General features: G+C 44.1%; 2 protein-coding genes across 4 annotated transcripts in view; both read right to left on the reverse strand.

Annotated features, from left to right (window-relative positions):
- Axud1 (AXIN1 up-regulated 1) overlaps nt 1-5,380 on the reverse strand; it is a 48,153-nt gene extending 42,773 nt beyond the window's left edge. Inside the window, exon 1 of one of the 2 annotated variants that reach the window (XM_076366451.1) lies at nt 4,967-5,380. The gene's annotated coding sequence lies outside the window, so the exon portion shown is untranslated. Of the gene's footprint in view, nt 1-4,745; nt 4,897-4,966 lie in introns of those variants that run through there. The other variant, XM_031982659.2, reaches the window with a different exon arrangement.
- An 81-nt stretch (nt 5,381-5,461) lies between these two features.
- On the reverse strand, nt 5,462-9,538 carry Oli (basic helix-loop-helix family member olig). 2 transcript variants are annotated; one of them, XM_031982648.2, is made up of 5 exons: nt 9,035-9,538; nt 8,689-8,951; nt 8,349-8,587; nt 8,034-8,257; nt 5,462-7,916 (listed from the first exon to the last, which is right to left on the reverse strand). In XM_031982648.2, the coding sequence occupies exons 2-5, from the start codon at nt 8,824-8,826 to the stop codon at nt 7,687-7,689; spliced, it is 831 nt and encodes a 276-aa protein (XP_031838508.1). In that variant the 5' UTR covers nt 8,827-8,951; nt 9,035-9,538; the 3' UTR covers nt 5,462-7,686. The 2 variants fall into 2 exon arrangements, with proteins under 2 accessions (XP_031838508.1, XP_076222569.1); XM_076366454.1 differs by lacking the exon at nt 9,035-9,538 and having other exon boundaries at nt 8,689-9,001.
- Nucleotides 9,539-13,245: the final 3,707 nt, after the last annotated feature.

Here is a 13,245-nt window from a genome sequence, read left to right on the forward strand (position 1 = left end):
GGCACCTGATCTTCATCCATCCTGGACCATACTTCTCAGTCCTGCCCCGTGCACGGGAGCGAACTAGAACGGAGAGGTCCTCCAGGATACCTTCAGCAATCGGTTGGGAACGGTCCGGCCGCGAATCGGATCAAAATTAATCCCAAGATCGCCGCGGTAAGATTGTCTCAATCTTCGATCGAGTCCTTTATTTTCAGATGTCTCTGTCCGCTCACTTCGAAGTCTGAGGAAAAAAATATTTGCTTATCTTGCGAAGATAATCTATGGTCCAAGTAAACATCGAACAAAAGTTGGTCACCCGTAAAGGATGCACCGGGAATCGATCGATTCTTCTGGACCCGCTAGGGTCGCACTGCACCTTTCTCTTCCTGATTTGATTCGGCAATGCGCGTCCTTTTTTCCCATCCATGATAGCAAGGTTATTTTTAAGCCCTCGATTACATCAACGAAAAGTCCGTCATGTGGGTGGACGGCAATAAAAGCAACGCGTGAAATCGCAAAATGGCAGACATCGCTTTAACTTCTCGCTCCTCTGTATTAGTCACGCTGGCGCGTCATACTCTCCACCGGCCGCGCTACAGCTTCATCAGAATAACTGCTTCGGAGGTAGCACAATGCTACTTTCTTTCGCCTTTCCCTTACAAAAACATGTACACAGGGGCGCTTGCATTTTAAAGTGCGTATCCGCGGCTCGACACGTTTCCCAGAAACATTTACTCTGCTTTCTACTTCAATCGCATACGACCGGTACAAAACCCATTAGAGCAGACTAATTGGACACCTGGTCAAAAGGTATGTCTCTTCATTGGGCACCAATCCTTTCCAGAAATTCGAGACGGGCGTTTCGTTGCGATAAAATCGGTTCATTCATTTTTTCCAGGACGACCGAACTAAACTCGGTTCACCAACAATATCGGGAAGGAAACTCATCCGTGACAACGGATTTCTCAATAATTGAAATCGGTTCGTCTACTTCTATTGAACGAATCGCTGCAACGAAAATAGTCGAGCCAATTCGAAAGGAACGAAGCTAGAGAGGAGTTACCGTGTTAGTCAAGAGTCGGTCGTTTCTAGAGGCCCCACTGCGCATGCCTTTGCGCATCAAGCGAGTATACGCCATTTTTTTTTCTTTTCAATCGCCTCTACAGAGAGCCACATTCTGGGAACGAAGTCGATCTATCTGGTTCCGATTTCTTCCGTGGAAAATCATTTGCACTGATAAAATATCCGTCGAACACAGTGAAGGAGGTACAGTTAGAATATTTCTCAAACAGAGAAGACTCGAAGCTCCCGTTTCAGTGCATCGGCGGGAGTTTTGGCGGGTCGATGCGCCATTGTTGCCTCGGCGGCTGCGTCCGCTTTGTTTTCATCTCTCTCATTTCTCTCCTCCATCTCCTCTCGCATACTCCGGTTCGCTACCACTAGTATTTGTCCTCTCGCTCTCTCTCTCTTCTGCTCTCTCATATCGCTATTTTTCACTCGACACTCTCAACCGCCAGTCCTCGGGACGTTCGTTAATGAAAAATAATAAATCCAAAACTATCGAGAGGAACAGGCGAAAATGGCTCTGCTAAACCGACAATTCCAAGTTACCCTATGTTTACGGTCCAATATCATCTTTTTTCCAGTGGAAAATATTGGTATCGTCGCGCGTGACCAATCTCCGACCTAACTGTGAAATCGGAATTCAATATAAAAAATAGGAAAATCTAATATTCCCAATCGCATTACAAGATAATCGTGAAATTATCCAGATTCGTTTTGTTTTGAACGCGATTTTACTAGGTAGCTCTGTAAACATTTACGGTCTCACCGATAATCTGGCAACAATGTCTTGTAAAATAAAATGGCGCCGGTGTGTCGAGTGTTCGATGGTTGCGCGCGAGGGAGGCAGTTACATTGAAAGCATCGGAAGTAGTATTAGAAAGTTTTCCACGAGGCAACCGTATTTGCCGTTATGCAGAGAAAGAATGCTCGTGTACGATATCTGTATATGATAACAAGATATCTGCTGCGAACTCCGCGTATCACGCATCCTCCTTCTGTTCTGCCTTCTTTCTTATCCCATTTCGTAACGGGATACGAGATGCGTATCCACTCGAATCCTCGCGAAAACAAGCGTTCTTTCCTCAATCTCACTCGAAATCGAACAAACACATCCGTATATGGACCTGGTGTATAATATCATTTGCATATCGTACTGAAACTATTAAATCGCAAATGCAGGATTGGTAATCGGTAACGAAGTCATTGGTATAGCCCATTTCTCCCATTACTCGTGTCTAAATCTTATTTTTAAATGGAAGATGCTACAAAATCTGTTGAAAAAGTATCTCCTCAAATGAAAACGATGCAGTGACGAATGGATTATGAAAATGGAGGCTGACGGGAGTCACGTGCGCAGACACTGACGAGTGTCGCCGCGATATCGATAACGGCGTGACTCGTCGTTACACAGCACCAATTTTGGTTTCATGGTTGATAAGCCAACAATGTTGCGGCCCGTGTCATGACACGAATACATAATAATTGTTGTTGCCACCGCGGAATCAGTGTTTGAATTTTCATAATTAACGCTTGTTACCGTACAGTCGATTTTGAACAATTTCGAGGACGTCTTGTAGAACTGCTTAATACTTCTCGAGTTCGCCATGTTTGTATCAATCGACAGGATTTCCAGGAAATGTGTAACTTAATCGGCACGATTATAAAGTATTTCGCGTCATCAGAAACGGGTTTTGTCGAGCAGAACAATTTCCGAATAACAAATACTTATATGCTAATTTGCCGAAACTTATTCAACAATGCGATACATTCGTGAAAATGACATACTGCGCATAGGTACATATGCAATTGAGACACGTTGCCAATTATTATTTGAATATTCATTAGCGACTACTTGCACGTGAGATAATTTTTATCACTCTCTACGCGTCATACGAATCATTTGTCCTGCGTACACCTACGATAAGTTTACCGGAAACGCGTCACCTGCGATTTCTTTTGTGCTAAGGTGAACCTGAACGAAGTAGATAAGGATGAAAATTCTTCACCGTACTTGCTTATTGAACCTACATTCTTTTCCAACAAATGGGTTTCGAAATTTCCTGTAAAACAATCGAACCTGTTTAGAATATTACTATTGCCATTTTAAAAAGGATATGAAAGTTGTAAATTTAATATAATTACAAACTGCACGACACTTGGATTCAAAAACCAGTTTCTTTGAGTAAGACGCTTGATATTCAAACCTATTAAATACGGCGGATGGTTAAATGGATTCAATTATTCTCATAAATTTAATCACATTCCTAGATCTAACCAAACCACTGTAATTCATTGCCATTATTGATTGATCCTATATCTCAATTTAAAAACTCTTAAAACACCTTATGTGTAGAAGCATATTTTGCAAACGTCTATCTTCAAATACCATTTTCTTAAACGCAAAATTACGTCAAAAATTTCTATCGTGGTTAATTATAGTTGCATAATTTTCGCCATTTTCTGCGTATATCATAAATATAAAATTCTCGTTCAAATTAATCAGAATAATTTTATTCTGAAAACGAGCATAGAGCTATTTATTAGATGCAAAAATAAATATTTCATACGACGAAACATTAAAAGTAGCGCGCGAACCTGGTACACCGGATGTCAAGCAAGGGTAAAATAGTATGTCACGACGCGATGCGCGCGTATATATGAGAAACGAGGAACGTTTCAAGAGTTTGTTGTTATTTACCTTACCGGACGTGTACGATACCGTTTCCTCTATGCAGTTGGTACGCGTGTCCTATATACCGGCTGCAGTTAATCCTTCAGGCAACATCGTATCACGGTGCAATGAATCAAACGTTTCAAGGTGTTTCGATTTGAAATCGACTTGAAAATAAACACTCAAACTGGCCAATGGTCTGTCGAGTCGCATTGGCGTCTGCGATATTTGCACTGGTCGCTCGTGACAACGGAAATTCGTCCGCTCAACTCGAATCGCGGCCGATATTCGTTCGACGCGTGGGGAACAATGTAAACCGTTAGGTCCTCGCCAAATTCTGTTTACATCGTTTCAAACGGATTAATCGGGGAAATTTGTACTTCCGGTAGTCAGTTCTCGGCATCGAGATTATTCAATGTTGATTGGTTAGCGCAGTCGCGTGCCCTTCGCATCATCCGAATTCAAAAATTTCACCGGATTTCTTGGGAATGCAGAAATCCGTAGGGAAAAGGGAGAAGGACAAGTAAAGCGACGCTATAATAATCCTAAGGCTCGGCCAGGCCGAGAATGCAGGTATCTTTTGCGTGCCAGGTATGTAGAAAGGACTACCAATAGCGACCCCGTCGTGTGTCTTTCGCCCAATCGGAAAGGTAAGGTTAGTTCTCCCACTCGTGATGGAAAATATTACGCTGCTTGCGACGATATGTAATCCAAAGTGCAACCGAAGAGTTGCGATCAAGAGAACCCCGCATTTTCTCGTCTTGCCACTCATTGGCCAGAAAGGGGAGAGGGGAGAAAGGGGAACACGATTTTTCTTCAACAATGTTAACGATCGTCCCCATTGTGTTGTTTCGAATCTCGATCACGGAAGTCCAAGGCGAAAGCGAACGTAAAGTGACGATACGCGCGACGAGGACAAAGAGAGACTCTAGCTAGTCTATCGACGATTATGACATCATAACCTATCAACGGGTCGAGAAAAACAATCGTGGGTGAACGGTGTCGTTCCATTGAGTTGTCTACGTACAGTTTCGGACCACGGCAAAGCTGTGGCTCCTCGCTGTCCGGAATCGAAGACTGTCACGAGCATTGTCCGTTCTTCATTCTTTTCTTCCTTTCTTCGCTTCAAATCGCGACCGATCCTCGTCCCGAGAACGAGTACGTCACCCGAGCGCCCAGTAAAAACGCGACCGGCGGTTTCAGCTGTCGCGCGAAGCGGAGAATCAAGAGGATTCAGTAGCCACTTACCGGTTTATAGTCGATCGTCACATTTCCAGGGTGACTGGAGTTTGCCAGCCGGTCGAGTCACGTCGTCGTCCTGGCACTGGCTGACTCGTTTTTTTTTTCACGAAACGTTTACTGTGGGACACAAGCACCGATGCATCGAACAGATCACACCATGGCGCGCAGCAGCAACAGCAACAGAAGCAGCAGCCGTGGCAGCTTGCGGGCCAACTTCGAGCCACCGACGAGGCACGCACACAATAAATCCCGTCAAACCGAGCACGCACAGCGTAAGATCCTCCCAGAAGGACGGAAGACGATCGAGTGACTGCTTCACGGCACAGCGGCCATGATGGCGCCACTTGTCGAACCTTTCGATGTTGATCATGATTCTTCAAGAAACTAGAATCTAATCAGTATCATTGTAGTAAACAGATTATTTTTTTATAACCCAATGATTAACTTGACGCGATCGTGTACATTGTAGTCGAGTATGCACAACGATACTTTGTTCAGATTCAAGAAAATCTCCGTACACAGTTGAATCGGTGGTACATCGCGCCGTCACCGAGATGGCGCCACTTGACGGTCGTGTGAGCTACGATAAGATAACAATTATTTTTTTTCCTTAATATGCGAATGCTCGCCGACAACTGTAAACAAACAATTTCTAAATCAGACGATGAAAGTATTAAGTGTTCTCATTTGCACCGGGTGAGCACCGATTACCTTTTAACAGGGCAACCGGTGTTCTCTTCCATTCTTCCCATCAATCATGGCGGCAATACAAAGTCGTTTGTATTCAACGGTGAAAATATTAATGCAAAATTCACATTAAATAAATCTCGGGTCTCCGATATCTTCGTCACAGATTAAACGAAAAGTCGCGGGTTCAATGATGAACTCGGTTAGTCCCGTTTTAAAATAAACCGCGTATTAATCTTTGCGAAAATGTTCGGACATTTCAGGCGATATCGAGGTCCAATATTACAATACGACATAGTATTGAACATCGAAGAAACTTTATCGTTTTCGCTACTTGTACTACTATACTTCTAATAAATAAAATTTGTATGGAACGAATGCTTTGGAAGAATTCTACGTTCTCCATGCGTTTCATCACTTTTTAACGAAGATGGTTAACCGGACTACGAAAGAAGACAGAGTGATCCTGATACTTTTCTTCCAAAGCAGCCGTGCGATCAGTAACCTTCTTAAATAGATTTTATTCGAGCACTAAACAGTGATATCTACACTCTACAACAAACATGTTCGTCTGTTCTCTTCGTTGGTAATATCCGCACACTTTTATTGTTATTCAACGAGCGCCGTCATTAGAAATCCCATATAAATAATAGTAGTCGTTATTGCTTGTCAGCCAACGGCGTCGTCACATAATCCCCCCCCCCCCCCTTTTTTTATCATTAATCGTTCCGTCAGGTCCTGTTGAAGGACAAGAATCTCGGACTTCAATAAATAATACCGATACTTGTCCTTCTTTCGTTAGATTTCCCCGCGATCAAAAGAAATTTAAATCCTTTTAAATCCTCGGCACATCGTAGTAAACTCTTAATAAACGTACTATGTATATAAATAAGTTATACAATCGACAGTTCAATTCGAATTATTAAATATATATATATATCTATATATTTATATTATGTATATGAATATTTAATATCTGTATGATTAGAACATATCATATATATATGATTAGAACGTATCATATATATATGATAATATCTCGACATATATCACATGCTATATTGACTATCGCGTTGCCCGGACGGGATTCGAAACTTTTGTTCCTAATCCTTTTAACATCATTTCTCTCTCTGACAATTCACGCTTATTGTTCCTTCGCGTGAAAAGAACGAAGAGGAAAAAAGCGATCGTAAGGAAACTCCGATCCGCTGACGGTCATTCATTAGGAATCACATTCCGTTCGCCAGAGACAGAAATATGCTGTCGTTTATTGCTGTGTTACAGTAATGCAGTAGACCGTTTCCTTTACTTTCTTGCTCATTAACCGCTAATACTTTCATAAATTTTTATCTTATGAGCCTCGGCCATAGTATTGACTTTATGTGTATCGAACTCTTAACAGGCGCGTCGAAAGATGCAACCGTCGAAATAATTCTCCGCTAATACTTTCAACTCCCACCATTAGGAAAACTTACAGGCTAACATTGTCGTACTAGTCTAGGATACTTAACCTTTTACATCTTTCGTTAGATCATGGAAGATTAAACTATTGTTCGCTCCGTTACACCCGAAATGCTCTTGTCCGACCCTGTCTCGAAAAAACTTATCCAAGACCGGAGTAAAACGTTCTACCGTTTCTGATTATTCTATTACAGTGTATAGTACGAAATCCTTGTATACTCTTGACGCGTCTACTATAGTCTGCGCGAAATCGGCTGGCCGCTCAAAGTCGCATATCCCCACTGCGTGTCTTTGACATCGCTATAATTAAACACGGGTGTACAAAAAATAAAAGGAACTGTCTATTATATTATAATCATTTGACAGCCATTCGTATAGCAGTTTTGATTATTCGAGTAATGACTTATTCGTATCCGGCAGAATAAGTTCTCGACAATGCTTTCAACAGAAATTCATTCTCCTCGCTAAACTGGACCGAGAAGCATAAAGGGAGCGATCTTGAGCGTCCATCACGTGCTTCGCCTACATACTTTCGTTTACCCCTTACAGCTAAACGAAGAATAGGAAGACTCGTGTCCCTAGTTCGATTCTCCGCTAGTTACTGCCCCGTCAGTCGGTGGCCCGCCAGCTGTGACGCTTTGTGGGTCATTCCCCGGAAGTCCCTGCATCTCTTGCACCCCTTGGAACAGCTTACCCGGAAACCCGTGGAGAAGATCGTAGGAAACAGGCGTGGGCGGCAGGGCGGTGGTGTGAGCATGAGGTGATTGCAGGACCGCTATCACTCTTTTCAGCTCTTCCAAAGCGTTTCCTGCGCGAATGATATAATCAACGATCAACCAATCGGATGGCGACGGATGAAATTGAAATTTACGAAAAGATCACGCGCCTGTACGTTATATTTTATTGAATATATTTTGCACATTACCTTGCATGAGAATGTAATTTTTTGCGAGGAGAAGGGTAGCAATCTTGGACAGCTTTCTGACGGACGGACTATGCGCGTAGGGGATGACGGAGCGGAGCTCGTCGAGCGCGTCGTTTAAATCGTGCATCCTCTTGCGCTCCCTCGCATTAATGTTCAAACGCATGCTTTTGCCCTGCCTGGTGGTCTTAGATTTCGGCGGGCAATTTAATCTAGACGCGCCGGGTCTGCGAATCCCGGACGCAGCATTTAGAAAGTTTGAGAAGAATGAAAATATTTCGGGAAGATCGAACATTCTGTAATTAAATGTTCCAGTACCTTTCATGGTCAGGCCTGTTTTCATCGGACAGGGCACTGGAAGAAGCATGTGGTTGCGGTTGCTGCTGAAAATAGAAGCCACCAAGGCCGACGGCACCCAGGGGAGTCCTCCTTCCAGGTGCACTTTGAGGGTGTTCCGACGAGTAGCCAGCTGGAGGGGCGGAAACGCTCGGATGCGACGCTCCCGGCACCGAGTACATGGACTCTAGTGACGCTGTGGACTGTGGCGGTAGCGGATGCTGCAAAGGTTTATTATATATTTTTCTATTTTTATTCGATTAAATTTACTATGATAAACAAACAGTCCGCAGAACTTATCGATGGAAACATCAACACGCACAGTGCTACGATGCTCCCAGGCCCATGTGGGGTGCGAAGTTGACCGCTGCCAAGATCCTTGTTGCAAGTGTGCCTCGGGAAGACCCTCCCTCCTGTCATCATCTTCCGTCGAGCTGCTCTCGCCATCATACGATCTCATGTCGCCCGGGATTCTCGTGTGTCGGTTTTTCGAAGACCTATTCCTCTGCCCCTCGAGTATACCCGAGTACCGCGAATCAACCCCTTTCAACGCAGACTGGCCTCGTTATCATGAAATCGTCCCGCCTACACGATCATTGTCGAGTGTGAGTAACGCGTACGGTATCATCGGCGGACATAACGTAATCAATAGCAACCGCAACACTTACCGAGAAATTTCTTTCCGCCGCCGGTCATCTACGGCGCAGGATCCCCCTGGATGCAACGAGGATCAGCAGTATTTTTTGCGCACCACTGCGTAACAGGTCATCCCCCCAATGATATCATTCCTTTATTAATGCGGGCTCACGATTCTGATAATGGGTAACATGCAGTTACGTTAATTGTTCTATTCCTGTCAGTCAGTGTTATTCTTTTCGACAATCCTGGCTGATATAAATAAATCACTGTTTACGACCATAGGCGACGCTGATCACAGCCATGATACGTTCCCAGTCATTTAGCAACCGCGGCTCAGTGCCCGAAGATTAGGCGTCCGATTCTCTAAGTGCTTTCGAGTCGACGTAGCCGCGTCCCGACGTCGTACATCGGCCTCACTTTATTTTCATCACTCGTTACGATGCATTCGTGACCTAATGGAATTAGCACGCACAGACAGGACACCGTCATGCGGAGCACGCACGCGTCTATTGTTCGCGGATGCCCTGCGCAGAGGGTGCACCGCCAGCAACCCCTAAGCGTAGTTCCAGCATCCACCGATAGGACGTGTCCCCATCGAGCTGGGGATGCTGGGATGGACCAACGGCTGGCGAACTCTGGTGAGCGCGCCGACAAGTTGCACCGGATGATAACGTTCGCCTTTTACCATCTGGATAGGTCGATGCCACCTGAATGGAGAAGGGTTCGTCCTTCGGCGGGTGCAACGAAGTTTTCTTCTTTGCTCCCACCCTTTTGTGACTCGGCTGCTCCCTTCCTTTTCATTGGGTGAATATGATTTTAAAGTTCTAATGAATCCATTGTTTCTTTTTAAAAATAACGTAACCCCACTGGTATCTTGGTGAATCAGACAATATGCATCGCGATGGATACGGGTTCCACCCAACATATTCGAGGGATATTTCAGTTAGTCGACCTATGGCGTAGTATGCTGCGCCACACAGTTCGTTATGTACAAATAAATTTTTCCACTTTCTATGAAAAATGTAAATACTTGTTGCATTTACATTTTGTTCTTCCCATGTACTCTGATCCATGTCAAAAAGTCAAACCCTCAGCGTATCTCCTTGAATTCGCTTTCACATTTCCATTCCTACATAATCCTAGCCATCGTTCAATTATTCTATACTCCACGGAACATCGTCATTCAGAGAGCCGCGCTCCCAACAAAATCCGGAACAACCTATCCACCGTCGCGCGGGGATAACCCAGGACCATTATGCTCAATTTGCCACTCGAAGGAACTCCGCGAATTCTTCGCGGGCATCATCCGCTAACAAGCGGCTCTCCCCAACAATACAGCCATCCGGTTCCCAGGCCCGGGAACCCGGAAAACCGTCCCGCGAATTCCTTCGAATCTCGCGGCCGGTGATTCGGATGTTGCCGCGGGACGAAGGGGGAAACGAACGAAAAGAAAAGGAAGAAAACAGGAGGAAAAAAAAGTGGAACAGTGGAAACCCAGCGAGCAGAGACAAAAATGGGGGCCGGGGGAAAATTGGATGTTGGAAATTGAAAATGCGGAGCGGCGGAAAACGCGCGGCGTTTTCGTCCGACGAAACGGTCTCGGCGAGCCGCGGGTAACATCCGCGGATCAATTTTGCAAACGAGACGAATCCGTGGCCCGGCGCGGCGCGGTGTGACGCGGCGCAGCGGGTCTGGTCGGGTCGGTACGGTGTGCGCGAAATAAACGACGAGAGATCGACACGTACCCAACGTACGTTATACCTGACCGTGGGCATAATAATGCCGAAATCAAAACCGACTCGGCGCGCACATTCGTGCCATATTGTTCGCTGCATCTGTCGTGCGCACGACACCGGGGGGTTGTCATTCGCAACGAACACGTTCGACGAAGATTCTGTATCATCGGCCGTTCGAGCCGCTTTTGACGGGGAGGAGAACCACGAAGGAAGGAGGTGGTGACAATGGGGGAATTTTTTCGCGCTAACGAAAAATATTTTACCTCTTTTTTCCTACTTTCTCTCTCTCTCTCTCTCTCTCTCTCTCTTTTTTTCCGCGTTTTCGGGTTTAATTAATGCCCCGAGAAACGAGCCGAGTCGGTGCGCCCGCGGCTCGAGATTTTCGACGGGTTTTTACGTGTTACGCATATTGAACTTTCGCGTCGGGTACAACATCGGAAATCGATGGACACGAGTATCTTCCGCGCTTCCTTTTGTCCCTTTTGCGCCGAGCAAAAAAAAATGCTGATATCTGTTCGCAGGGATATCCAGACGCGAATTATGTTTATCGGTATTTCTCGCGTGATTGATTATTTTTAACGTAACGTTCGCACTTTTTTTGCGAATTACTTCCAATATGAACGTTGCGAACGGTAAGTGTTTACTTGCGAATGATCAGTTGATTTAGTAATGATGAAGCATCAGGGATTCATGAAAATTTGGCAACAAGTTTTTTCATTTCGTGCAGGTTTGTTTTTGATTGCTGAACAACTGCTTCCAAGTATACTTGTTTAAGAAATTATAATAGATTTGCGGGCAAAGATAGTGTTCGTTTGGCCTTGTTACCATGAAGGGGATTCTAACAGAGGAGCCCACCCAGAATTCAAAACCGTCGAGACAATTCGACGACGTCACACTTGGCTCCGTACCATATGTAAAACAGATCCATGAAACCGCGGAAGTTTTTGCGTGAATGAAATCCGCATGATTCTGCAAATTCACAGAAACAGTGGATTTGTAACAATAATACGAGAAGTTTGCCCTAGTCATTTTTCTTGTCTACTTCTCTCTCTCCCTGCCCCCCCCCCCCTCTCATTCTGTCTCTCCCTTTTCTTTGATTTTCTTACAAACAAGGAGACGAAGTATAGTTTTGTTTAATCCACCCTTCGCATAAACATCATTATATATATTGCAAATTTTCTTCAAGTACACCACGTCGATCTAATATAACAATCATATTATTTTATTTTCAAGATAAGGAAAAGAAAAGAGATATGTAAGCTTATATTTTGCTTGCACGAAATAATCTTACCAAATTTAAAGTTTCCACCATAATTTAACCACTACACTATTCTCAATTTAAATGGTAATAATTACTTTAAATAAATAGTAATAATTACTCGTCCTTCCAGCAAAATTATTATACATGTATAATTACAAATTACAGTATTTACGTAGCAACAAATATTCATGCAGTAACAAACTTATATAGTTCGGAATTGTGTAGTGAATGTATTTTACTTCGCTCTTGAAGCAATATTCGTTTATAGGGTATCGAACAGTGCTGACACGACGCGTCTGAATCATACAGCGGGTCCATCCCTCCTAATAGAAATAGTGGATCCAGAAGGAGGGGTTAGTTTTATTTCAGCCCGAAGTGTTTACTATACGCAAACCGGCATAATGTTGCAGTCTCTCATCTTCTACTGCTGTCGCGACAAATCTTTGGCACGGAAATAAGGGCTGTACTACACAGGAAGACTGGTATCGTTTAAGGCGGGTTGCACCCGCAATGAAATTTCTCCCTTTATGAATTGTATTGTTCCCTCGAATTGTCAATGTGAGCATTTAAACGATCACTATTCTCTCATTACGAATTTATTCGGACTTCGATATTTGCATTCCGATTAACGAGTAAATACCCCGACGAAAGGAATCGGTCGAACATCAAAAAGTAACGTTTCACGTGGAACGGAGTAATAAGTGGTGGAGGAATTTATATCTGAACGATTGCACCTGGCGAACTTTATGCGACAAGCTTTCTATTTGCGGGAAAATAAATACAGAATCTTTCTGGGTCGAGCACCCTCTGTCGTCAACGACTCGTTCGATGCCGGAGTCTCTCGAATTTCGGGTAGCCGGAAAGTGGCAGCCGACATTTATCTTAACCGCGGCTCCCGATAGAACTGCATTTTCCCGCGTGACGACGCGTTTATTCATTGTCGATCGAAATCTACGCGAACACGCAGGATTTCTCAAACAGTTCTCGACACGCGAGAACAGTTGAAACTCAAACGAGTTCGCTGAATCCTCCTAAACTCGTTAAATGCCTGTTCATTAAAACCGATCTTCCAATAAAATCTCTTCAATCGTAAAGCAATACGTGACGTAACGTAAACGAGAGGGTCAGTTCTTATTTTCAACGTTACGTTTCAATCTTCCATAAGGCCAACACATACATCATAAAAATCTAAGTTGCGATTAAACAATCGACCGAACCTTAATCTTCACCTAGCCATTCGGCC

Source organism: Nomia melanderi, chromosome 4 (assembly GCF_051020985.1).
Source record: "Nomia melanderi isolate GNS246 chromosome 4, iyNomMela1, whole genome shotgun sequence".
Taxonomy (NCBI): domain Eukaryota; kingdom Metazoa; phylum Arthropoda; class Insecta; order Hymenoptera; family Halictidae; genus Nomia; species Nomia melanderi.